This window comes from Staurois parvus, unplaced genomic scaffold, assembly GCF_062004578.1.
Source record: "Staurois parvus isolate SC_StPar_1 unplaced genomic scaffold, SC_StPar_1.0 ptg000153l, whole genome shotgun sequence".
Taxonomy (NCBI): domain Eukaryota; kingdom Metazoa; phylum Chordata; class Amphibia; order Anura; family Ranidae; genus Staurois; species Staurois parvus.
The window spans coordinates 20,913,721-20,938,867 of NW_028317949.1; the positions used below are offsets into that span (position 1 = coordinate 20,913,721).

The 25,147-nt window shown below is 40.9% G+C and overlaps 1 protein-coding gene across 1 annotated transcript in view; it reads left to right on the plus strand.

Annotated features, from left to right (window-relative positions):
* Window positions 1-25,147, plus strand: part of CUNH5orf22 (chromosome unknown C5orf22 homolog) — a 101,685-nt gene that overhangs the window by 69,333 nt on the left and 7,205 nt on the right. Inside the window, exons 6-8 of the mRNA XM_089674846.1 lie at window positions 527-648; window positions 8,466-8,532; window positions 20,862-21,001. Of these exons, the coding sequence (XP_089530972.1) occupies window positions 527-648; window positions 8,466-8,532; window positions 20,862-21,001 (329 nt within the window). The remainder of the gene's footprint in view (window positions 1-526; window positions 649-8,465; window positions 8,533-20,861; window positions 21,002-25,147) is intronic.

The following is a 25,147-nucleotide window of genomic DNA, read 5'->3' on the forward strand; positions in this document are numbered from 1 at the left end:
TGCCCACAGTTGTGATGCTAGGGAGAGAAGGGACAGCGCAGGAGAGGACATCGTTGGACCCTGGGACAGGTAAGTGTGTGTTTATTAAAAGTCAGCAGCTACAGTTTTTGTAGCTGCTGACTTTTAATAAACACAAAACTGACTTGAACTGCGCTTTAAGGATGATGATAGTGACCAATATTCAATACTACACAACACCATTCTGTACACTGTGTTGTACAATTCCTAATTTAAACCTCTCTGCTGTACTTTATATGCCACGTGACTTCACTCTTAATTCGTTAATACTGCGTACCACTTTACTGTGCATGTATACTGCAATGCACTATCTATACTTCACACAAAGCCACATTTAGCCTGCTGCATGTTACCTACTCTGCCAGTGTCTGTTGTTCCGCATCAGACTTAGCATACAGTAGACTGGATTTATATTTCACTGTCAAAGACCCTTTTGGGCCCACTTTTGCCTTCACAGTTTGTTGTGAATTAAACTGGAATGTGATTTGCTTTTTTGATGAAATTTTAGGATGCCCTAGTGGATTGCGTAGAGAACCGTATACGTCAGCTTGAAGACCTTGAAGCTGCTTTTGCGGAGTTTTGTGAAGATGATAGCGAGGAGACGGTGCAAAGATGGGCATCCAATCCTGGGTATGTATAATGAATATGATTTTTTTAACAGCATATTTGAGGATATTATGAGATAATATCCTGAAATAAAGGACTATGAAAAATGTCTTAAATTAATAATGCTTTGCAATTTTACTTTTGAATCATTTTTTGTTTGTTCCCTTATTTTGCTTTTTCTACTTTGACGAAGCAAGAACTAAGAGACCCTTGTGAGGTTTAAATATTATTGCTGCATCAAATGCTTAATCTCATGCTGAAAATGCATGCTGTCTCATAGCTCCTCAGTGTGCATAGTAGTATGAAAAATGGCCTCATAGTTGTTTACATTCATTTTAAGGATCGAGCTTTGTTGTCTGATACCGTTATACATTTTTAGGAGATAGTGCTTTATCATCAACTGAGGTCAGGAAGCAGCTAGTGCAGCAATTGTAAGTTCTCAGGTGCCTATTAGGCTCCAAACCATCCTAAAGCAAAGTTCAGCTGTCAACAAATATACATATTTTATAAGTATGTTTATGTAAATGTAATCACTTAGGACTAAAGTTCAATGAGTTGAATAATGCATGACTAATTTACCATAAAGACCATTCTTTACAACTATGTGATTATTTTCAGTTCTCATTGCTTTAAGTAATTTTATGGGAATTATAAGAAGTTATTTTTTTTTGCTTTTACTAATGGTGTACCGAAATGAAAATTCTGGTGCTGAAACCGAAAATTCAGGATGCACTTGGCCAAAATCGAAATGGACAGTTTTTAAAAATGTATATATTTACCAAATGCAGTTTTTTTGGAAAAAATACAGTTTAATGAATAAAAAAACAAAACACAATATATACCCCAATGTTTTGTAAAATATGGAAGATGATGTTACGCCAAGTAAATAGATACCCAACATGTCATGCTCGTGAAATGGCACCAAACTATTGTACTTAAAAATCTCCATGGGTGACGCTTTAAACATTTCTACAGGTTACCAGTTTAAAGTTTTAAAATTACAGAGGAGGTCTAGTGCTAGAATTATTGCTCTTGCTCTGACATTCGCGGCGATACCGTTTACATATGTGGGTGTGGTCTATATATACATTCACCACTGTTTACAAGCACAGATGGACGGGGGCACTTTAAACATTTTTCATTATTATTTACTTTATTACATTTCTTTTATACTGTCCCTTTATTTATTTTTTATCACAGGGAATGCGGACATCAATAATGCAAACATCAATAAGTAGTGACAGGTCCTCTTTATGGAGAGATATGGGGTCAATAAGACCCCACATCTCTCCTCTACAATGTAAGCAGTAGATTAAAAAAAAAAAGCATTGATCTAGTGCTTTAAAAAAAATGGCCTTCCATTCGTCACTCCAGTCCTGCAAGGGCATAGAGATGAGTGGAGGCCATCTTTCCTTCGCTGATCTCTATGTCCAGCGCCGGGATTGCTGGATGGGTTCTCCGGTAAGGCTGAGAGCCACTGGGCGGCAGGGCTGTTTTCGGCACCTGTATCGGTGCCTATTTTGGTATCGGCCTAAGGCCAATAGGCGTATTTTTGGCTGAAACGTTTCGGCCACCAAAATTTCAGTGCATTCCTAGCATTTACAGTACAGGACACAGGCAGATTCATTGACAACTGGGTCATAAGCAGGTACCTTCAGGTGATTACTCACTGGCAAAAAAAACCACAAAACTGGCATATAACCCCTCCCATTCCCAGTAATCAGTTCTTTGCTAGTGATTTTAGGTGTTAGATATATTCTCTCTGAGTGTACTGTGAGTGTTAATTGCACTTACCAATTTTTCAATCAACTTTCTTACTACTATGCTGTGGTCGCAGCAGCATTTTGTGCAGCTTCTAGATCAGTGTCCATGGCAAGAGTTCTGGAGACTGAACACCACCAGGGAAGACATGAAGTTGGTCTGCAATGTTGCTCTGGGCACTGGATGCTGTGTTAGGTGCCCACCTTGGCAGATAGCACACCAGTTGGATTGTCTGCAGGGTGCTAGGTCCAGAGCAGAGGTAATCCACACTGATGTGACCAAGGCCCTGAAAACCCCCTTGCTGACAGGGTATGCCCTTCTGACGTGGGTGGAGTCAGGAGAGTAAAGGTTAATTCACAGTCCGTCCTTGTGTTGGAATTGTTCATCAGCAATTGTGGATATTGATCCTCTGGTGCCTCCCTTTATCCTGGGTATGAATCTTCCCTCTTCCTCACTTAGTGGGTGGGTGTGTGTCATCTCACTGTTCACCATTTCCCTCCCCTCTCCTCTTGGTTATGCTGACCTAATTACAGTCAAAGTGCCCAGGGTAATTTCCACTGTTTGGTCACTACCATGGACAGCCCAGGGCAGATCTAAAACCTTCCCTGGGCTCCTTAGCAGTGCAAGCACCCTGCACATGTGCAGGGCAGGGCATCGGTCATTTGCCTTCATTACTGAATGTAGTACACATGGCGCAAAAAAAGAGGCAGATCATGAACTGACAGAGGGTGGACTTGCCCATACATCTGGTCACAGTGAGCTCACCATCACCATAACCCCACCTAAGTATATAGCCTCTGATAGCATTCTCATCTGTCCCTTCTGAAACATTTTGATTGCACCACTGTCATACTGCACTCTGCCTGCATTAGTACAGAGGATTTTGGGGCATCCATGTCTGCCTTCATGGGTCAAATCTTGGACCTTGTCCGGGCCATCAGGGTTGTAAGAAACCCCCACCCCCCTTTCCAGCAAGATCTGTCTCTGATACAGCTCTGACTGTGATCTTAAACCCAGAAGAGGACAGAGCGGGGAGTTAGAGGCTGTTTCCTATGAATTAAAGGTTTCCTCTCAGGAGAAATCCCCTTCTGTTATATTATCACCATATCTCTGTGACGTTATATCAGTGTTGATTGACGAGGTGAGGACTTCTATGGCATTGGGGCTGTTGGAAGTTTCCATACCTAAGGTTATCAGTATGGGTTCTCTTAAAAAGCACAAACCATCTAAGACCTGTACGGTGACTGGCAGCATCATGAAAAAGTGTATGCTCAGCCTACACACGCTGCATAACAGTACTCTATTGTCAACATGTTTCTAAAAAAAAATGGGTGGTCCTGGAGGTTGAGTCAGCTATTGTCTGCCTCAACAGATTCCTAATGGTTCCCATGAAGGATCCTGCAACCTTTAAGGATGCTGTGTCCTTTCCAAATCCTGTTTTGCCCTGATTGGTTTGACAACACAACCAGTTATTGCCACTATTACAATATGCAAGATTCTGGCAGTAGAGACAAAACACATGTCTTGAGAATTGGGACCCATCTCTGTGGATTCTCAGCTCCTTCAGCACTCCTGCTGAGGTATTACATTGATGGACTGGTTGACTCTCTACATCATATGTCTAGAGTGGGCCTCCTTTCTGTCCAGATGCAGACTAAAATACTGGTTGGCAGAACTGTTAAACAAAAAGTGACTAGAGAAAATTCCCTTAGTGGGCAGATGGCTCTTCAGGGAGAAACTCAACTCATACCAAAATGATCATTGGGGTAAGAGCACCCTGTTCCTCAGCAAATGTAAGGCTCCTGCAGGTAAGTCCCCAAACTCTATTCAGTGGAAAGGTTCCTTTCATCCCTCACAGGCCTCATCTTCCAAGTCTACACCAGGAAAGCAGTTCCAATGCAAGCTGGTTCCAAGTCTTTTGCACAATAACAGGGCATCTCCACTTCTTCTCGGTCATCTGGGTTTGGGACATTCCAGACCTTTAGGTTCAGTTTGTTGTCACCCTAGGCTACAAACTGGAGTTCAGTTTCCTGTTCTGATGTCCTTGGGGGTAATTGTACCCGTACCAGTGGGGGAAAGGTTTTTACTAATAAATTTGTTCATGGTTCCAAAACCAAATGGAGACGTGTATCCCGTTTTGGACCTCAAGGTCCTCAACAGGCACTTGAGAATACAAAAATTCCACACAGAATCCACTAGGTCAGTCATTACGTCTCTGGAACAAGGGGACTTCCTAGTCTGCTGGACATCAAAGATGTTCATTTGTATATCCCCATTTATCCTTCACATCAGTGACTTGTATGAGTTGCCCCGGACAAAAACATATAAAATTTTTGGCACTTCCTGTTGGCCTGTCCATGGCCCCTCTGGTGTTCACAAATGTCTTGACCCTGACCCTTGCCTTACTTCATTCTCAGGGTGTTCACTGTGGGATACCTGGATAGTCTTCTATTGACAGCATTTTCTGCCCAGGTTCTGTCGAGCAATATTCAGTGGACAGCTCACCTGTTGTTAGCCTTTAATTAGATACTCAGCCTTTTGCATTGACTTCAACTCATTTCATTGAGCAAATAGGCCTTGATCTGGAAATGGCCTTGTCTCAAGTTTTTTTCCACCAACAAACATTCAGATATTGAGATCTCAGGCAAGAACTGTGCTGTTGTGTTTTCAGCCCTGCAGTTTTGCATGAGGGTCATGGGTCTGATGGTGGCTTCCACTGAGGAAGTGCTGTGTGCCCAAATTCGTTCCAGGCCTTCACAACACAACATTCTGACTGTGTCTAACAAGCAGACTTCTTCTTTAGATCACCCCATTCTGCTGTTGGTGGAGGCCAGAAGCTCCCCAGTCTAGTGGATCATTGGCATTGATACTCCCTAATAAATACCTTTCCTCCGCTAAAGTTCCTCCCCCATCTGATCTGTCGGATTGAGTCCAAAAGAATTCCATTGATTCTTGTGGCCCCAAGCTGGCCAAGAAGCCAGTGACCTTGGTACACAGATGTACTTCAGTTTCTGGTGGATGCTCCATGGCCCCCACCTTGCTTCTTGGTCATTTGTTTTGACGGTCTAGCTGTTGAAGCTCAAGTCCTGAGAGATTTGGGCCTTGGTGATTCAGTCATCCCTATGCTTTTAAATACAAGAAATCAACTTCTCAAAAAGTCTAAAACCACACCTGAAAGGCTATTTTGCTTGGTGTGAATAGTGGAAGTTTATTTCTCACCAGTACACGGAGGAACGTATCTTGACTTTTCTTCAGTTGGGACTTGATCAGCGGTTAGCCCAGAGTACTATCAGGGGCCAAATGTTTGCTTTGGCTATTCTCTTCCAATGGCCATTAGCATTGCAATCTCTGGTGAAGACCTTTGGGCAGTGGGCGCCTCCTATTGTTGCCCACAAGACCGTTTTCAATGACTCCATGGGATATTCAGTCCTTGCCAATTGTTCTTTTTGGCTGCCAGGTGCAAGGCAACTGTTTGACTTGAGTCCGACAGTTTTTTTGGTTGTTCTCATGGGTATGTTGGCTGGTTTTGTGTTTGATTTTACCCTCCCTTAATAACTATTGCTTGGGGACATCCCAGTTATCTCTGAATCTGTCTGTGTCCTGTACTGCATGAACAAGAAAATACAATTTTTGACTTGGCACTCCAATACAGGACACATGGCACCATCCCCTATGGGATCTTTGATTGCTTGCTACAGAACTGAGGATTGCTGGCAGCTAAAAAAATTTAAGAAAATCTGTAAGTGCAATTAACAGTCATAGCACACTCAGTAAAGATAATGCATCCAACACCTACAGACACTAGCAAAGAACTGGGGATTGCTGGGAGCGAGAGGGGTCATATGGGGGTCTTCACAGCTTTTTTTGCTAGTGCCCAATCACCTGAAGGTACCTGCTTATAACCCAGCCTGTGTCCTGTACAGTATTTCGAGAATGGATTTTACAGGTAAATCAAAAATCAAGTTTTTCATGTTGTTTTTAAGTATTTCTGTGTAAATGCTTAAATACTCGTTTTAATAAAAGATGAATAGCAGGAAATGAGACTCCAACTAGCATTTAACTGGAATGAAAAGGGGTGCCTAAGGAACTAACCCAGAGAGAGCATTCCTAAAGAGACCCAGTGACAAAATCATCCTTCCTTTAAGTTTATTTGTGCATTTACCATATATTATGCATGCTATATGCATTTAAACTATTCTTATGTAGACTTCCAAAAACCCTGAGACTGCTGTTGGGCACTACCTCTTAGAATTTAATATATGCAACCCCGGAAGACTCTGAGCTTTCAGTCAAGTAAAACTGTATATTATTTCCCTTTTGTTTTTCCACTGGAAGCTAAAGAAAATGGTTTTGTAGGGCTGTGAGAAGAGAGGTGGATTTTCTGGGCCAGCACAATGATTAGACATTCCCAGAAGAGAAGAGGGCTATGATATGAAGGAGGGAGGGGGCCACCCTGGTAAGTTGACTTTCCTGGAGTAGTCAAAATTTCAAGCCAGCTCAAAGGCGCATTACAAGTGTATATAAAGAGTTTAAGGAAAAACACTGCAAGTAAAAATTTAAGGTACCGTAGTTGATTTCTCTGTAGTGGTTAGTGCAGTTTTTTTAAGTTGGTGGCAGGAGCCCTATCTGAAGCCAATCTTTTTTGTTGGGTTTGGAAAGAGTTAGAACCTGTCAAAGTTTCTTTCTATGTTCCTGTTGGGGAGATTTGCCCTTTCTATTTGTCAATGAAAGTGAGTTGTCACTGGGACAGGGACAAAAGATTGATGGCAGAAAAAGACTAAGTGACCCATGAAGACTGCCTCGAGAGGGGAATTTTTCCAAATAGTACACTTGTTCTGGTGACATCTGTCTAAGAGTGGGTTTACCTAATAAAGATTTCTTTTTTCCTGTGTCTTTCTGAGACCGCAAAAAGTAAAACTTGACAATGGTTTTAACCATCGCCTACTATATCCAAAACTAATTTTAAAACATGGTTTTCAATAAACATGTAATTACAAATTGCTTGGGGAAAAGTATCTGACAAATGAAAATACTGTTGTTACAAAGCAGGTATTAGTAAATAAGTGAAAATAATAACATTTTGAAAGTCATTTTGGGTGTTTCATGTGATTTTAAATCATTTGGAGATATCTCTGACCTTTTGTCATGTAGGAAAAAAAATGCACTGGCCATTTGTAGTTCTGAACTATTTTTTAGTGTAATATTCAAAGACTGCCACTAGAGGTAGATGTTGGATTAGCAGACATTGTAAACAGCAGCTCTATCTACAAAAATATATAAATCGAGAGATTAATCAACACTTTCTGCTCAGTTCAGTGGTTTTGCAGTTTTGTTTTATGTCAGTCTTTAAACTGTCAGCAAGCATTTGCTTCATCATCAAATCACACCTTCAACAAGGCAGCAGAAAAGATGTTATTATTAGGAATATGTCAGGTAAAGCAAGTTTTAAGGGATGAGGTGCATTCTTCTTGTAGTTTTTTTGCCCTTTTGTTCTATTTCATCAGCAGACCCTTAAGTTAAAATTTCTATCCAATTGGTGAAAAATCTTAAATTAAAAGTACTCCCATGAAAGGCAAGCTGTTTCCCTGTGACTCAATAGAATCTGGACAGCTGTGTCACCGTGCTTTAATCATCTCCTAAGATCAGCGTAAATTTGTTATCACATCTGTTATTTTAGAGGATTCAATAGCCTACTCTCATTTATGTTGGTTTTTGGTTTTGTTTGTATGCAAGAACTGTTCACACAGTTTGGAAAATGGTAAAAATAACACTTACTGTGACACTGTTACTTGGGATTGCATTTTACCTTGTACATCTCTATATAGTGGATTGACAACCGTTCTCTTTCTTCTGTTTTCTGTATGCAAGAGTTTGAAACTAATAAATTAAAGAATTTATGAAAAACACCAAGTGTTATTTAAGGCAGTGCAGAGTCATGTCTATGTGCAGTGTGATATAACCTACACTTTCAAGTGTTATGCTTTATTAGAGAAGGGAAAATCAACAGAAAATGGTTTCTAATTATTTGCTCAGGATTTTTTCCTTAGCTACCTGCTTCATATATGTATTTTATTTTTCAGAATGAGCAGTCTAGTTCCACTTGTACAGAGCTTGAAATCCAGAATGGAATCACCAGACTATGAAATGGTAGTATTTGTTATATTTGAATATTTTGTTTATTGTTTTACTACTTAAAGCTGTTTTTCAATCTGGGAAAAAAAATAGCTGAAAGCTGCTGACTTTTATTAAAAGGACACTTACCTGTCCAGGGATCCAGCGCAGTCTTCACCCGGCCTAGTTTTTCACCAGCCTTGGGTTTTCAGCACCGGCATCCTAACTGTGAGCAGGCAGCTATGCTGCTTTTGGCTTCACAGCCTGCTGGCTACTGTGCATGCACGAACTGTCCACAGGCTTTGTGAATGGTCCTGCAGTTTTCTGGGACCTCTGACATGTCCCAGAAGACTGCGGGGAGGGAGAGGGGAGGAGAACTTCTGCTCAGATCACCTAGGCGATTGAAGTGGAAGTGGGAATCAGGTACCTGCCAAAACTACGTACCTGCCCCCCAAATGACATGCCAAATATGGGACAGGAGGGTTAAAGAGGACTTGAAGTGGAACTTCCCCTTTTTGGGTGACGTTCCACTTAGATTGTCTCTTTAATTGCTTTTAGTTGTAATACGTTAAGTACAATGGAAGTCTTGTTACAGCATCTACCCACCATGGAAAATGCTGGTAAATAAGGCTAAGGTCATACAAGAGCTTTATATATTAAATTTTAAAGGAAAATCACAACTTTCACATCCCTTGCTGATCCAATTATTGAGCTTCGTGTTAGAAATACAGTACTTGTCTTTGGGCCGGTTTGACACACTGCCATGATTTTAGCATTAGAGAACTGTGAAGTAATTTTCCCCTGAAAAAAGATGCATGCTCTGCCTAGAAAATAATTTGTTTTGTGCATTTGCCTAAACTACTCGCTTCCTACTGGTTTTTAAAGTGACTTTAAAGCTCTTCTTTTTTTTTTTAATAACAAACATGTCTTTACTTACTTGCTCTGTGCAGTGGGTTTGCACAGAACAGCCCAGATCCTCTTCTTTTCAGGTCCTTCCCCAAGCAGTGCCCCCAAGGAAAGCTGTCCCCAAACTGCTGCTCTTATGTGTCTATATGACACTTATAGGTGTGTGCCCCCCCCCCCTCCGCTCTCTCCTTATTGGCTCACTGGTTGCAAATGAAAGCAGAGGGAGCCAATGGGCTGCTCCTGCTGTCTCAGCCACTGAGGAGGAAGAGTGCCTAGACAGCTGAGTCTGTGGAAAACATTGCTGGATTGGAGGAGGCTCAGGTAAAGATTGGGAGGGCTGGGGGGGGCGGGGGCACGCTGCACACAAAAGGTTTTTTACCTTCATGCATAGAATACATGAAGGTAAAAACCCTTGAGCCTTTACAACCACAGATATACTCTGTATGTCATCACTTTGCGAACTGGTGTGTGGTGTAAATCAGTTTTTGGAGTCTGGGTCTCTCAGAGTGATGCTAGAGTTTGAGTTGACTAGCTGAAACATATGAAATAGATGACATTCATTTGCTCTGCAGCAATGCGTTTTTGGGGTACAGTAGAAGTTTAACACCTTCAACCTACCATCTCTCTGCAAGAATGCCCTGATAAGCCATAACATGTAATATGTGTGTGTACAGAAAAATATGGTTTTATGCTCAAATACAGTGCCTTGAAAAAGTATTCATACCCTTTTAAATTTTCCACATTTTGTCATGTTACAACCAAAAAAGGAAATGTATTTTACTGGGATTTTATGTGATAGACCAACACAAAGTGGCACATAATTGTGAAGTGGAAGGAAAATGATAAATGGTCCATACGTTGTAGAACCACCCTTCGCTGCAATTACATCTGCAAGTCTTTTTGGGTATGTCTCTACCAGCTTTGCACATCTAGACAGTGCCATTTTTTCCCATTCTTCTTTGAAAAATAGCTCAAGTGCTGTCAGATTAGACTTTGACTGGGCCATTCTAACACATGAATATGCTTTGATCTAAACCATTCCATTGTAGCTCTGTCTGTATGTTTAGGGTTGTTGTCCTGCTGGAAGGTGAACCTCAGCCCCAGTCTCAGATCTTTTGCAGACTTTAAAAGGTTTTTTTCTAAGGTTGCCCTGTTTATGGCTCTATCCATCTTCCCATCAACTCTGACCAGCTTCCCTGTCCTTGCTGAAGAAAAGTATCCCCACAACATGATGCTGCCACCACCATGTTTCACGGTGGGGATGGTGTGTTCAGGGTGATGTGTAGTAATATATGAAGGAAGGAACGAGCGCTGGATCTGACAGGATTCAAGCTGCTAGCATAAAGGTAAACCTCGTATACCCCCTACATCAAAAGTCAAATACAAAAAATTGCAGCGCTTGAGTATATAATACAGGGAATTAACATATATATAGCAGAGTTAAACATTCATATTTTAACATGCACCAGATCCCACATTCATAAATTAATGTAAACAATGGTCAGATGAGTAATGGGGATCTATCCAACTAATCAAAGTGCCTATAGTGATAGGGATGTTAAAGTCATAAGTTTGGGATGTATCCAAGCAAATCCGTGACTTCCGTGATAGGGGAATGACTGTAAAATGCACTAACCAGATAGCGCAAGTAAATGCGCATTGGAGTATAAAGACCTACTCCTGGTCACAGCCAAATGGTCCTCAGCGTAAAGCCCTCAGGAACCCCAGTGCACCACTCTTGCCGTCTCCTACCACCAGAGGGAGTGCGCCTCTTTCCAGTAGCACGAAATCACTTTATATCCTCTATCGCCAGGATTGGTGTGTTTTCATATCAGGAGATCATCTCAGGGACTCGGCAAAAAGACCCAAAAGAGAGAAATCTTGATAGTGTAGTATTTTTATTCAAAGGTAAAAAGTAAGTAGTACACTTACATGGTAATGTCCAAAAAAGCTGATTCACAGAATCTAAAAAGATGGCCGACAGTCAGATGCATGAACCGAGTGGATGATCAATGGTATGAGAGGTGTCCTTATACTAACGCGTTTCGTGGCAATGGCACATTATCAAAGGGGTGATGTGTAGTGTTAGTTTTCTGCCACACATAGTGTTTTGCTTTTAGGCCAATTCATCTATCAGTACTTTGCTGAACCCCCTTTCTGAAATGTCATCTTATCCAGGTTCAGTCAGATAATGCCACAGTTGTGGCTTACATCAATTGTCAGAGGGTTTTCTCAGCAGGCAGTGCCTGGACCTGGAGGAATAGTCGTCTTTAGATGTTCTGTGTCAGTGTTGAACAACACTGCACATGGGCTTGTTAGATTCTTGGTTCAACTAGGAGAGCAGGCTTGTTTTCAGGACACAGGACCTGTTGGCTGACACAACATATGTCCTGATAGAACCGTCAGGTCAGTATGGCTTTCCTCTGATTAAAACTTTTACCTTGTCTACTTTGTAGGGTTGAGACTGAGAGCATTCCAGTATGGTATGTCAAAATTATTAATTTATCAGCCAACACTTTGGGGCTTCTACCCCATTGTCCAGGTTGTTTTTTTCAAGGACCAATCCTTAATCCTGTTTCTCAGATGCTAAATTGACGATCAGCTTCTAAAAAACAGGTGCATGTCAGGTTCTGTATTTTTGAGCATGTTAAAAGCTTGTAAATATTGTTTCCGGAAAAATTATAATCAAACGTGGAAGACTTATTTTCACTGGTGTAAGTCTCTGGGGGCTTTCCCATGTGCCTTTTATGTGGCCCATGTTCTTTATTTCCTCCAGATGAGGATAGCACAACATTTAATTGGCTTGTAACACCATTACCAGTCAGGTGTCCATTCTTTTTTCCACTTTCTCTTGCTTTTGATATTCTGATTCATACCTTTATACAAGGAGGTACACACATTGCTCCCCTGTTAGACCTCCTTTACAGACCTCTTCTCCTGAAAAACAGAGTTACTGGCTATCTCTAGCTGAAGTACTTTGAGACATTTACCTAAAGCAAGCATATGGTAAGAGAAGTCAGAATCTCTAATGTGCATCCTTGTGCTGTCAGTGAAAGTGCTAAAGCCTTTGGATCAACATGAGAGGCAACAACTGTTTTCAGGAAGAAAGGTCAGCAATGGGAGTGTTTCCCCAGTCAAGGTCCTTTTAGGACTTTAAATTCCCCAGGCAAAATCTGCCCAGTCTCCTTCTATGGAATTTATATGAAAATTATGTTTGTGATGATAATTATGTTAAAATATTTTTACCTGACTGGTAACTTTTCTTGAACATAGTCTTTCATGAGAATAAATTCTATGGTACAAAACTGAGAATAAAGGGTTTGTCTGGGCATTACCCAAATGTAACCCCAAACCTAATTTTCCCTGAGTTTTTTGTTGTTTTTGCCTTGTTCCTGTAGCAAGGAACAGCTTTTATTACTGCCTGTCACATCAGCTATACCTGTAAAATGCTTGCAGGTATAGTTGCTTGGACCTCAGTTGGTGTGCCAATTAAAGCTCAAGGGTGTGCCACCTCAAAATTATATATTTTATTAGTGGGCATCCCTGTCTAGTTCCGTTATACATTTTAAAGAACTGAGAGAGGGACCCGTTAACCTTAACCGCCGCTGATGGGGCACTATAGAGCCCTTTTATCCACTTCAACATTTTAGGCCCTAATCCTATTTCATCTAGCGTATTCATCATGAAGCCCCAGTTGACAAAAATAAAGTCAGCAGTTTCTCTCTTTTTACCGTTTGAGGGAGGAACAATGATCTCAAGCCATTGTCCCTACCTTCTCTTCCGGGAATGAATCCTACCTGATCCAGGTGTATTCGGGCCGGCATCAAATCCTTTAGTCTAGTTGCCAATACTTTAGCATACAATTAAGTGTTGGCATTTAGTAGGGATATTGACCTATAACTGGCACACTGTATACTATCTTTCCCTTCTCTAAGTATAATCGGTATATGAGCCTGCAATGTCTCCTCTCTCGTTTCCAGCCCTTCCCCTATTGCATTCATGTAGCAACACATTTTAGGGACCAAAAGATCACAACATTTTTTATAATACCCCACAGTATATCTGTCCAGCCCAGGGCTCTTTCCTTTAGCCATATTTTTTTAAGGCCAGGTTAATTTCCTCTAGGGTGATGGATCTCTCTAGGGCCTCTAGGTTTTCTCCTACTATTCTAATATTCATGGCAGCTCCACTTCATTTAAATATTTTTGTCTCTTTTTCCTCATTTCCTCCTCCTTTTTTTGGTCTTTGGGACTCGCATCATACAGACGGCTATAGTATTTTTGGAACCTATTAGCGACATCGGTGGTAGAATACACCATTTCTCCTTTGTCATCTTTACTTTTATCTATAAAATTTCTTGATTTCTTTTCCTTTAATTTCCTTCCTATTCCCCCACCGATATCCTTCCTTTGAGACCCTATTAAATATCCTTCTTGTCTCCTGTTCCATACGTTCTTTTAGTCCTTCTCTTTTCTCTTCTGATACACGTCTGTACCTACCTTCTTTTTATGTAACCGTTCTAACTTGTAGAGCTCCTCAATCACCATCTTTATTTTTTCCCCTCGTTCTTTCTTTTTTTATGCACCCATCAAGGTTATTATTCCTCTAATATAAGCTATATGTGCCTCCCAGACTGTGGCTACTGATACTTCCTGTCTCCTAAATCTAAAAAAATGCCCTATTTCCCCCCGTAGTCTTTTTTTTCTAATTCGGGGTCTTGTAAAAGCATCTCGTTTAATCTCCACAATGTTATTTTATCTTGATCCCCACCCACCTTTAGTCTCATTGTGATGGGAGCATGATCTGAGATGGACATAACTTCTATGTTGGCACCAACCAACGACTCCAATTGACTATGTTCGATCATTATGTAATCCAATCTTGAATACGATCCATGTACAGTAGAGAAGAAGGTATAGTCTTTTTCTCTTGGATATTTAACTCTCTAAGTATCAGTCAGTTGACTTTGATAGTCTCTTCAATGATTTTAATTTTCTTCCCCCTTCTCTTCTCATACAGGGTGACGCATCCATCTGAGGGTCCATACACAGATTTAAATCCCCAGCCACAACCAGACTACCCCTTCTAAATTCGGAAAGTTCCCTTAGCACTTCTTCCAAGAATGTTGCTGGATTTTTGTTCGGACAATAAATATTAACCAGTGTGTATTCAGCTCCTTGTAATTTTTCCCTCAAAAATAGAAATCGGCCCTCTGGGTCCTCCCTTTTTCCCTTCAGTATAAAACTCACATTCTTTCACAGCCCTATCGCGACCCCTTTGGCCCTTTTAACTGGAGAGTCTGCGTAATACCACGTTACATATTGCTTCGAATACATCTTCACATTTGTATCGTGAGTTATATGTATCTCTTGAAGAAACACTACATCTATGGAGTGTTGATGAATTTCCCTGAGTATCTTAAGCCTTTTGGTGGGGGAGTTTAGCCCTTTCAAGTCATAAACTTCATGACATTCATTTTAGCTATGTTTTCCCTGCCCTACTAAAGCTCCTTTCACAAAAGGAGAAAACAGATATAGACAATTTAGGGTGTGGCCTTCCTCCCTTCTTCCCCTTCTACCGTTCCCCATCTTCCTCCCTCCTCCCCTCTGTTCACCTCCCCACCCTTTCCCACCCCAACAACCCTCCCGGCCTACATATTGCCTAGGAATCTGACATGGGAAATCCCCATTCTTAATTTGGGGCAAAACTCAAAACATGCACGCCAACACCCCTCCTGGACCAATGTCATTCCTAGGTTGGAGATGGCAGCATGCTTGGCCTCCGGACCACCCGCCAGTTCCATGTTCTTCACATCCCCTCCATCCCTTCCCCCCAGCTCTGGAGAAAAGAGGGGGGTAGGGGGACCATGACACAGCGGAAGAGAGCTCGGGGGAAGAGAGAAAAAAAACTATGGAGAAGGATAACTTTCTCTGTTATTTACGCATCTACTACACCTGCAATTCCAGTTTATTAATTTGTTGTACATATCCCTTCATTTTCCCCTCTACTTCTTCAGTCCGGGTTAGTATCTGACCCAGGTCAATGCGAAGCGTCCCAATCTCATTTTTCATGGACAGCTCTAGTTTCGCGAACATTTCCGCCAGCTCATTTTTTAAAAGTGATTGTGATATAAGACCTTCCTGGTCAATGTTTACTTGTTCTCTTACACTTTCCCTATTTATAGGTTTTTTTAATCTGGTTCTCTTCCAGTGTCCTGAATGAAAGTCTGGATTGATCTCCATATTTTTTAGATCTTTCATGGTAATTCTCCAGGGTTTGAGTCTCAGGGCTTTTTTCCTGCGGGGGCATATACTTTCTTATAGTTCTAGTATTTACACTTGATTGGGGGTTTCTTGATCCCCCCCTTTAGTTGATCTACTCTTCATTTCTTTAGAGCTTAACAGTTCAATTTCTGCTATTCCTCTATATCAGAGTACTGACCCCCGGGACCGCCCTCTTTTTCCTTCTACTAATAGTCCCAAAAAGTCCCTTTGTGTTATGCAAAGAGATCGACCCCCAAGACCACCGGGACCCTCCAAACATGTTCTTCTCTTTCTACACAATGATCACAGTATGCGATTATTTACTGTAAAAAACAACAGTTCTTTAGAGAGTTTTAACCTCAACATGCAGCAACTCACCATCATCTTTCATGCCGTGTATGCTGTGCTTCTCCGTGCGTGTTCACTCCTTGTTTTGGCCCACTTTCCCAGCCATGGTTCCTAGGTTACGATATATGCTGTGGAGGGTCCCCTCTGTGTCAGGGATCTTGGGGTAACTTCCAAGGTAAGATGTAATGCGGGGGGGCTCTCTCTGTATAACCCACCAGCTCCTTCTCCAGTCGCTCCCCCACTTATTCCAGGCTCTATGGCCTCCACCACACAGGCACTTTCACGGGCACCACCGGCGCCCTTATGTCTCTCAGATGTCCCCACCTCCTCTCTCCGCTCCTCACCCGCTGGACCTGCAGGGCCTCTCCGGGGACCATGCCCACTATGTGATGATTTTTGGTAACAGGTTCCCTTTATTGAGACATCCAAGGTCTAAAAGACCCTGGATGTCTCCCCTCTGCTCCCCTAAATGTAATGCAGTGCACATCGCATTCCAACTAGCAGCTCACCAGAATTCACACAATGCAAAAAAAATGTAACCCATACTTCTCTTTTAAGTGGACATATTGATACACAGCTTCTGGAGTAGGAATTTGTTCCCTCTTGTCTGGTATTTGGTCGCACTCAACTAATGTTGGCAAGGGAGTGCCCTTTTTAGCCTTTGCCTTGATATGGGAGACCATGAACCCATAGGTCCTTCTGCCAGAGGTTTTTACATAACTAGAACAGGTGTTGAGAGTATATGGTGCTGCATGTCCCTTTATGTCAAAGATTGCAAAGAATTTACGTCTAACCAGGGATCAGTTGCTCTGCTCATCTACTATGGCATACATCCTGGTAGCTTACTCAGGTTGATCCTTCAGATATATTTTGACAGGACATACCTTGGCACAGCATTTGTGGCTTAATCCTTCAACACAGACTTCAGTACATGAAGAAGATACATTTGTTGTGGCTGGATCATGGCTTTGTTGCTCTCTATCATGATTTGAAGAAGGGCTTAGATGTAGATGGCTGCTGTGGATTGTCTGGAAGTGGAGCAGGTTGCATAGTTGTGTTTGTCACTACTGCATTCTGTGCACTCGATGACAACTTTACAATTTTTAGCAAAATGGTCATAGGAAGCACAGCGCCTATAGCATAATCCAAGCTTCTGGAGAATCTCCCTGCATTCTTGTACAGTTTGTGCCCTAAGCCCACAACATTTCTTAAGTGGGTGAGGTTTTTTGTGAATAGGACACTGCTTTCTATGGCTTCAGAGCTACCATAGGGTTTGCTCAAGTCTTGCCCATGCAGCGGCAAAACCTGCATGTGGGTGGCCAACATGTATTGCTCTCAGTCTTTTAACACAATCTGCAGGTTCTGGCCCCAGGCACTTCATGAGCAAATTAGGATCCTCCTTGGCAGTAAGGTTGAGATCAACAATAGCAGCTGTGAAGGTTGATCTCCAAGCCCTATAGTCCTCTGGACAGTTGTCGAACCTTGAAAGGCTAATGTTAATGAGCTTGTGGCAAATCATATAGATCTGGTGAGGTCAGACAGATCTGATCTCTCACCCTTTGGTTCCAAAGTAGCTTGTTGGACCCCTTGGGCACAAAAGTTGTCTGGTGAGTAAGGGTGAGGTTTACCAGGATAAAATGATTTTTGCAAGAGCATTTTGCTGTGGTTTAGTCTCTAAGGCTTCTGCTGGCTGCTACTTTAAATGTGGCTTGTTGCTGGGAGTCACCTTATTGTTGGCAAGAGGTGATATGGTTTGTTGTGTAGATACTATATACAAAAAATCACCAGCGCCAAAAATTGTGAAATAATTCCCAAATAAATGCTGTTGCTCCTTAGTGTAAACACTAATAAAATAATAAAAAACATCAAAACAGCGCAAATAAATACTCAAAAGCATAAATGATAAATAATACAAAAAAACTTGAAATATATAATATTAATTGTATAGTCCCACTCCAAAAATAGTATTTTTGAGATGAATATGGTGAGTAGAGTGAAATTGAAAGTCCTTATTCCAAGACTCTTGACCTGTGTTCACACCTGTTTGTGCTAAGAACACACACCGCACTCACCAGATAATGGTGAAAAAAAAACGCCTAGACCCATTCAACTCAGCCTCCAATCACCAGGTTTAGGTGGAAATCCCCCATGCAGGTATAGATATATGCCTCAGAACTCCAAACCATAGTTAAAATCAGCCTCCAACCTCCAGGACCACCAGAGATCACTCGCCATAGAAAGATGATTGGTGCAGAGAAAAAAATGTATATAGTGTAATACTGCAAGACTCAAACAGGATCTCTGGTGGTCCTGGAGGTTGGAGGCTGATTTTAACTACGGTTTGGAGTTCTGAGGCATATATCTATTCCTGCATTGGGGGATTTCCACCTAAACCTGGTGATTGGAGGCTGAGTTGAATGGGTCGAGGATTCCAGAACCCATAATTAAGGCGTTTTCTTTCACCATTATCTGGTGAATGCGGTATGTGATCTTAGCACAAACAAGTGTGAACGTGCATCAAGGGTCTTGGAATAAGGACTTTCAATTTCACTCTACTTGCCATATTCATCTCAAAAATAATTTTTTTGGAGTAGGACTATCCAATTAATATTATATATTTTTCAAGTTTTTTTGTGTGATTTTTGTGTATTATTTATCATTTATTCTTTTGAGTATTTATTCACACTGTTTTGATGTTTTTTGTTGTGTAGATACACTTGCGTTGTGTACTTAGGCTTAGGCTTTTGCAGCTTGGAGGTCTGTGCATTGAGAGTCCGAACACTATTGTTCACAAGAGGTACAGCAGACAATTTTGTATTGTTGCAAACATTGTGCCTTAGCACATATTTACTTGTGCGTTCAAAATGTAAAGCTCTGAGCAAACTGTCGGCGCTATATAAGTCCTGTATAATAATAATAATAATAATTGGATGTTCCAGTTGTGCTGGAATAGAACAGTCTGAACTAGTACCTACTCCCATTGCTTGCTCAGAGACCTTCAGCCTTGCTAAGGCAGCTGCTTCTTCCCTTTACATTTGCAGAATCTTTATTTGGAATTCTGCCTTTGATTGGCGAGCTGCCATTTCTGCTTGAAGAGTTTTTTTTGAGCTTCTAATTCAGCTTCCTTTCTGACAAAGGAGCTTCGCACTTTATTTGCTTCCAGACTTGCGTGGGCCTCTATTAGCTTGTCGCTTAATGTGCAGCTTCTGGAGTTCGAGGATCTAGAAGAACGTGCTGTGAGCATAGTAAGTCTGGATGTAGAAGATCTGGTCCTCTGCACTTGAGTTATGTGGAGTTCTGCTTTATCATTAGCATCTTTCACTAAGAGATCTCTTTGCTGGTTTAGTGCTTCTATCTCAGTTAGGTCTGCTGCTAAAGAGCTCTCTGTATTAGAGTCCTTTAAGAAAGTTGTGTATTTTACAGACAGGCACTGATAGCGTTCATAATCTGCAGGTAGGCAATCTATAGAGTCTCTTAATTCAGCGGGTTGATAATTAAAGCGTAGAAAAACTGATATTCAGTACATAGTTCTGTACCATATATCTTACAGATTGCTGGTGAATTCATCTCTAGTGGTTTCATAGTCTTTTCTAAGTTTCTGTGTTGATATTATTGTGCGTTTGGGTCTTACACTTTGCTATGCGATATCTGCAGAATCTGCTCCCTGTAAATCTGTGTGGTCAGAAATGTGACTGCATTGATTCAGCGTTAAATGAATGCTCAGAACCTTGTCTAGACATTTTTCAAGTTTCTAAAAAAAATGGTTACTGTCTCTTCAAGAAGAAAAAGAGCAGCTTAGACAGGTGGGATAACGCAGTCCAATGCAGAGAGAGTTTTTAAAGTATGTTTGTGTGACCATGTGCTTTCACAAGCTGGAGGATGGCGCTGACCTTGATTGCAGATTAGACACACACATATACACAGCAGGCTTTGGGAATTTTACCATGTTTTGACTATTCTGACTCCAACTGTTGTATTAGTGACTTATCTCTTGCTGAGACCTCTATGCCTGGCCTGTATAAGCAGATACAATCACTGCAGACAGTCTTTATTAGATAGCTGAACTCACTAAACACCTGTTTTTCTCATCCACGGATCTTTATTGTAGTGCAGAAGGTACTTCAGATGAAAAGATGTAGCAGATGAATGGAAGAACAGTATTTGCAGATCAGAACATGATAATGTGTCCCCAGATGCGAACAGATTACATGTGGCCTAGAGACAAGTGGCCATATTCATCCCAAGAAGACAGTGAAGAAGGAAGAGGAAATGCATCACTAGCTAGTGAGAGGGGAAACAGGAAGACAGAAAAGGAAGGTGCCATAACCAAAATATCCACAAGATGGCAGTATATTAACTAATTATACTGGAGATAATAAACAATGGCTTAAACATAAATTCTCAATTCACAGTAATATGAACATTAACCATAACTGTGCATTGCATTATATTTTTACACAATAAGTGTAACAGCACATCTTCCAAGAGCCCTATCCCTCCCTATGCACAGTATCAAGGCAGCGATATGTTTTCCTGGGAAATAAATCAATGTATGAATGCAGAGTGGGACAAATGTGGGAGAGGGATAGGCAGAGTTGGCAGGGCTGACAATGCTGTTTGTGATTTCAGTGCAGAATAACACACTGTGTTGTCAGGTCAAGACAGGAGCACAACAACATTGGATTTCTGGCTCATCAACAGATGTTTTTCTGTACTTGCAGCATTTTTAAAGAAACAAAACATGGGGAACAGTACATGTATTGCACAGATGTAATGAAAATGTTTTGTAGCCCTAACATGCACTTTAAGAAAGTTACATTGTTTTGCTTACACCCTTCTGTTTTTCAGATCCATCAAGCTGGTCTTACGTGTGATTATGCTGAGCTTCCACACCATGTCAGTTCAGAAATGGAGATTGAGGGCCTCATGCAGTCCATGAAACATTTACTGAAACACTTGCCAAAACCTACACTTGTCACATTAGCCAGGTAATGATGTCTAGCTATGATGATCTAGTCTGAAATATGAAATGTCTTTCCTCTGTATTTCATTTTTTATCAATATTCTTTTAACTTTTTCCAAGTATAGCTTGCTGGTTTATCTAAAATAGCCCAGTTCTTAAAATGATTGTAAACCCCCACCTTGAAAAAAACAACCAATTCAGTTTAAAATAGAAATTAAAGACAAAACATTTGTGTATAAATCTAAAAAACCCCATTATATACACCGTCCCCCCTTTTTTTCCCATACCCTCTGTCATCAGCTGCATAACAGCTGGGGAAGGAGAAACAGTAGTACACTGGTCTTCCTAGTGAATGGCTGTGCAGTGCGCGTGTGTGTCAGCAGAATTCTGATCATTTGGAGGAGAGCACACTGAGTTTCCAGCACAGCTAGAAAGTTGACCATGCTGTGCTATCCTGCCTAGTGTGGCCAGTTTTCAATAGGGAAGCAGAGGGACTGACAAGAACAGCAGGGAATTCACACAGAGGAAGCAATACAAAGAGAACAGGATACTTTTTCATACAAGTGCATGATACAGCAGACACATATCAGGAATATGAAATGCTGGGTTTACATATTCTTTAGGGTTTCAAAATGACTATAACCAAGCCAGCTATCCGAGCCCATTAGGATAATATAGACAAAATACAGTATATTTGTAATAGTGCTTTGTATAAGGTCAGATCTGCTTCTGTGGAGTTAAATGGCCTTGAAGAACTTGGTCATTCTTCACATCTGTAAGTCACAGTAGTCATCACATATCTATTTACATTGCCTCCTGTGTGACAAAGAACAAATATGCAATATATTGCAGCTTACCAGTTCTTAGATGTGGTGGCTGCACTAGTTTGAATTTGTTAGGCTTAGAACATATATAGCAAGTATAGAAAATACCTGTTAATCTTGCCAGAAATGCTGTGTTCCTTTCACTTCCGGTGACCTGAACTGATAGAAACATAACTTTCTTCTGTAAATTACTCATCTCCCAAACCCCCATGTAATAGAGATAAATCAAGGCAGACATGTTTGTAGTCCAGCCCGAGTGATAAACATAGTTCCCTCTATAGATGGAGGAGTGTGCCAATCTACACAGGGGCTGGAGGTGTGTTAGTCACAGGATTATGGAGTTAAAGTGAAAGAAAAATGTCCTGATAAAATAAAACAAACTCTTCTTCTGCAATATGTTATATTTTTGCTTTTGGGTTTATGTACACTTTAAAATAGTGTAACATACACACATGGACATAAACTTGTGTAACCAAAAATGAGAAATATCCAGCGACTTAATGAGACCTTTACCACTTTGCCCATACCCAAAAGGTCGAGGTACAGGTGAAACTCGAAAAATTAGAATATCGTGCAAAAGTTAATTTATTTCAGTAATGCAACTTAAAAGGTGAAATTAATATGAGATAGACTCATTACATGCAAAGCAAGATAGTTCAAGCCGTGATTTGTCATAATTGTGATGATTATGGCTTACAGCTCATGAAAACCCCAAATCCACAATCTCAGAAAATTAGAATATTACATGCAATCAATAAAACAAGGATTGAACAATATCGGACCTCTGAAAAGTATAAGCATGCATATGTACTCAGTACTTGGTTTGGGCCCCTTTTGCAGCAGTTATTGCCTCAATGCGGCGTGGCATGGAAGCTATCAGCCTGTGGCACTGCTGAGGTGTTATGGAAGACCAGGATGCTTCAATAGCGGCCTTCAGCTCTTCTGCATTGTTCGGTCTCATGTCTCTTATCTTTCTCTTGGCAATGTGCCATAGATTCTCTATGGGGTTCAGGTCCGGCGAGTTTGCTGGCCAATCAAGCACAGTAATCCCATGGTCGTTGAACCAGGTTTTGGTGCTTTTGGCAGTGTGGGCAAGTACCAAGTCCTTCTGGAAAATGAAGTCAGCATCCCCATAAAGCTCGTCTGCGGAAGGAATCATGAAGTGCTCCAAAATCTGGTAGATGACTGCATTGACACTGGACTTAATGAAGCACAGTGGACCAACACCAGCAGATGACATTGCTCCCCAAATCAACACAGACTGTGGAAACTTCACACTGGACTTCAAGCATCTTGCAGTGTGTGCCTCTCCATTCTTCCTCCATACTCTGGGTCCTTGGTTTCCAAATGAGATGCAAAAGTTGCTCTCATCAGAAAAGAGGACTTTGGACCACTGAGCAACAGGCCAGGTCTGTTTTTCTTTAGCCCAGGTAAGACACTTCTGACATTGTTTGTTGTTCAGGAGCGGCTTGACAAGAGGAATACGACATTTGAAGCCCATGTCCAGGATCCGTCTGTGTGTGGTGGCTTTTGATGCACTGACTCCAGCCTCAGTCCACTGCTTATGAAAGTCCCCAACACTTTTGAATGGCCTTTTCCTGACCATCCTCTCCAGGCTGCGGTCATCCCTTCTGCTTATGCACCTTTTTCTTCCACACTTTTCCCTTCCACATAACTTTCTATTAATGTGCTTTGATACAGCACTTTGGGAACATCCAACTTCTTTTGCAATTACCTTTTGAGGCTTTCCCTCCTTATGGAGGGTGTCAATGATGATTTTCTGCATAACTGTCAGGTCAGCAGTCTTTCCCATGATTGTGATTCCTACTGAACCAGACTGAGAGACCATTTAAAGGCTCAGGAACCCTTTGCAGGTGTTATGGCTTAATTAGTTGATTAGAGTGGGACACTTTGAGCTGAGAATATTGCACCTTTTCACAATATTCTAATTTTCTGAGTTTGTGGATTTGGGGTTTTCATGAGCTGTAAGCCATAATCATCACAATTATGACATCACGGCTTGAACTATCTTGCTTTGCATGTAATGAGTCTATCTCATATATTAGTTTCACCTCTTAAGTTGCATTATTGAAATAAATGAACTTTTGCACGATATTCTAATTTTTCGAGTTTCACCTGTACATACTAGTAAAGTGGGGAAGTGCTGTGAAGGTAAAAAAAATATTTTTACAGCACGAGAGATGATAGGTCTATTTACTAGGTCTGCTTTGCAGCTTCCTGTAAACCTGTATGAAGAAATAATGAATGTACCTTGATGACTTTGCAGTGTGGCAGTGGTCAGTGCATTAATGGTTGAACAGAACTAAAAATAGTTTATCAGGTAAAAAAAAATCACATGCATTTCAACCATGCTTTTATCTTCTTAGCTGGAGGTTTACTTTAGGTAACCCAGGATGAGATAAATCAAGATCTAAAAAGAAAGTACTTATTAACCACTTGCTCTCCAGAGGATTTATTCCCCTTCCTGACCAGGCCATTTTTGCTATATGGTGCTTCATAACTTTAACTGACAATTGCGTGGTCATGCAACACTGTGCATAAATTAAATTTATGTCCTTATGCAGCTTTCTTTCGGTGGTATTTGCTGACCTCTACTTTTTTTATTTTTAACGATATAAACAAAAAAAGAACGCAAATTTTGAAAAAAAAACAACAATATTTTTGTTATAAAACATATCCAATAAAAAAAAATTTAAAAATTAAATTTCTTCATAAGTTTAGGCCAAAATGTAGTCTGCTACATGTCTTTGCAAAAAAAAAAAAAAAATCCCATTAAGTGTATATTAATTGGTTTATGTAAATGTTCTAGCGTCTACAAATGGCGTTAATTACAGTCAGGTCCATAAATATTGGGACATCGACACAATTCTAACATTTTTGGCTCTATACACCACCACAATGGATTTGAAATGAAACGAACAAGATGTGCTTTAACTGCAGACTCAGCTTTAATTTGAGGGTATTTACATCCAAATCAGGTGAACGGTGTAGGAATTACAACAGTTTGCATGTGTGCCTCCCACTTGTTAAGGGACCAAAAGTAATAGGACAGAATAATAATCATAAATCAAACTTTCACTTTTTAATACTTGGTTGCAAATCCTTTGCAGTCAATTACAGCCTGAAGTCTGGAACGCATAGACATCACCAGACGCTGGGCTTCATCCCTGGTGATGCTCTGCCAGGCCTCTACTGCAACTGTCTTCAGTTCCTGCTTGTTCTTGGGGCATTTTCCCTTCAGTTTTGTCTTCAGCAAGTGAAATGCATGCTCAATCGGATTCAGGTCAGGTGATTGACTTGGCCATTGCATAACATTCCACTTCTTT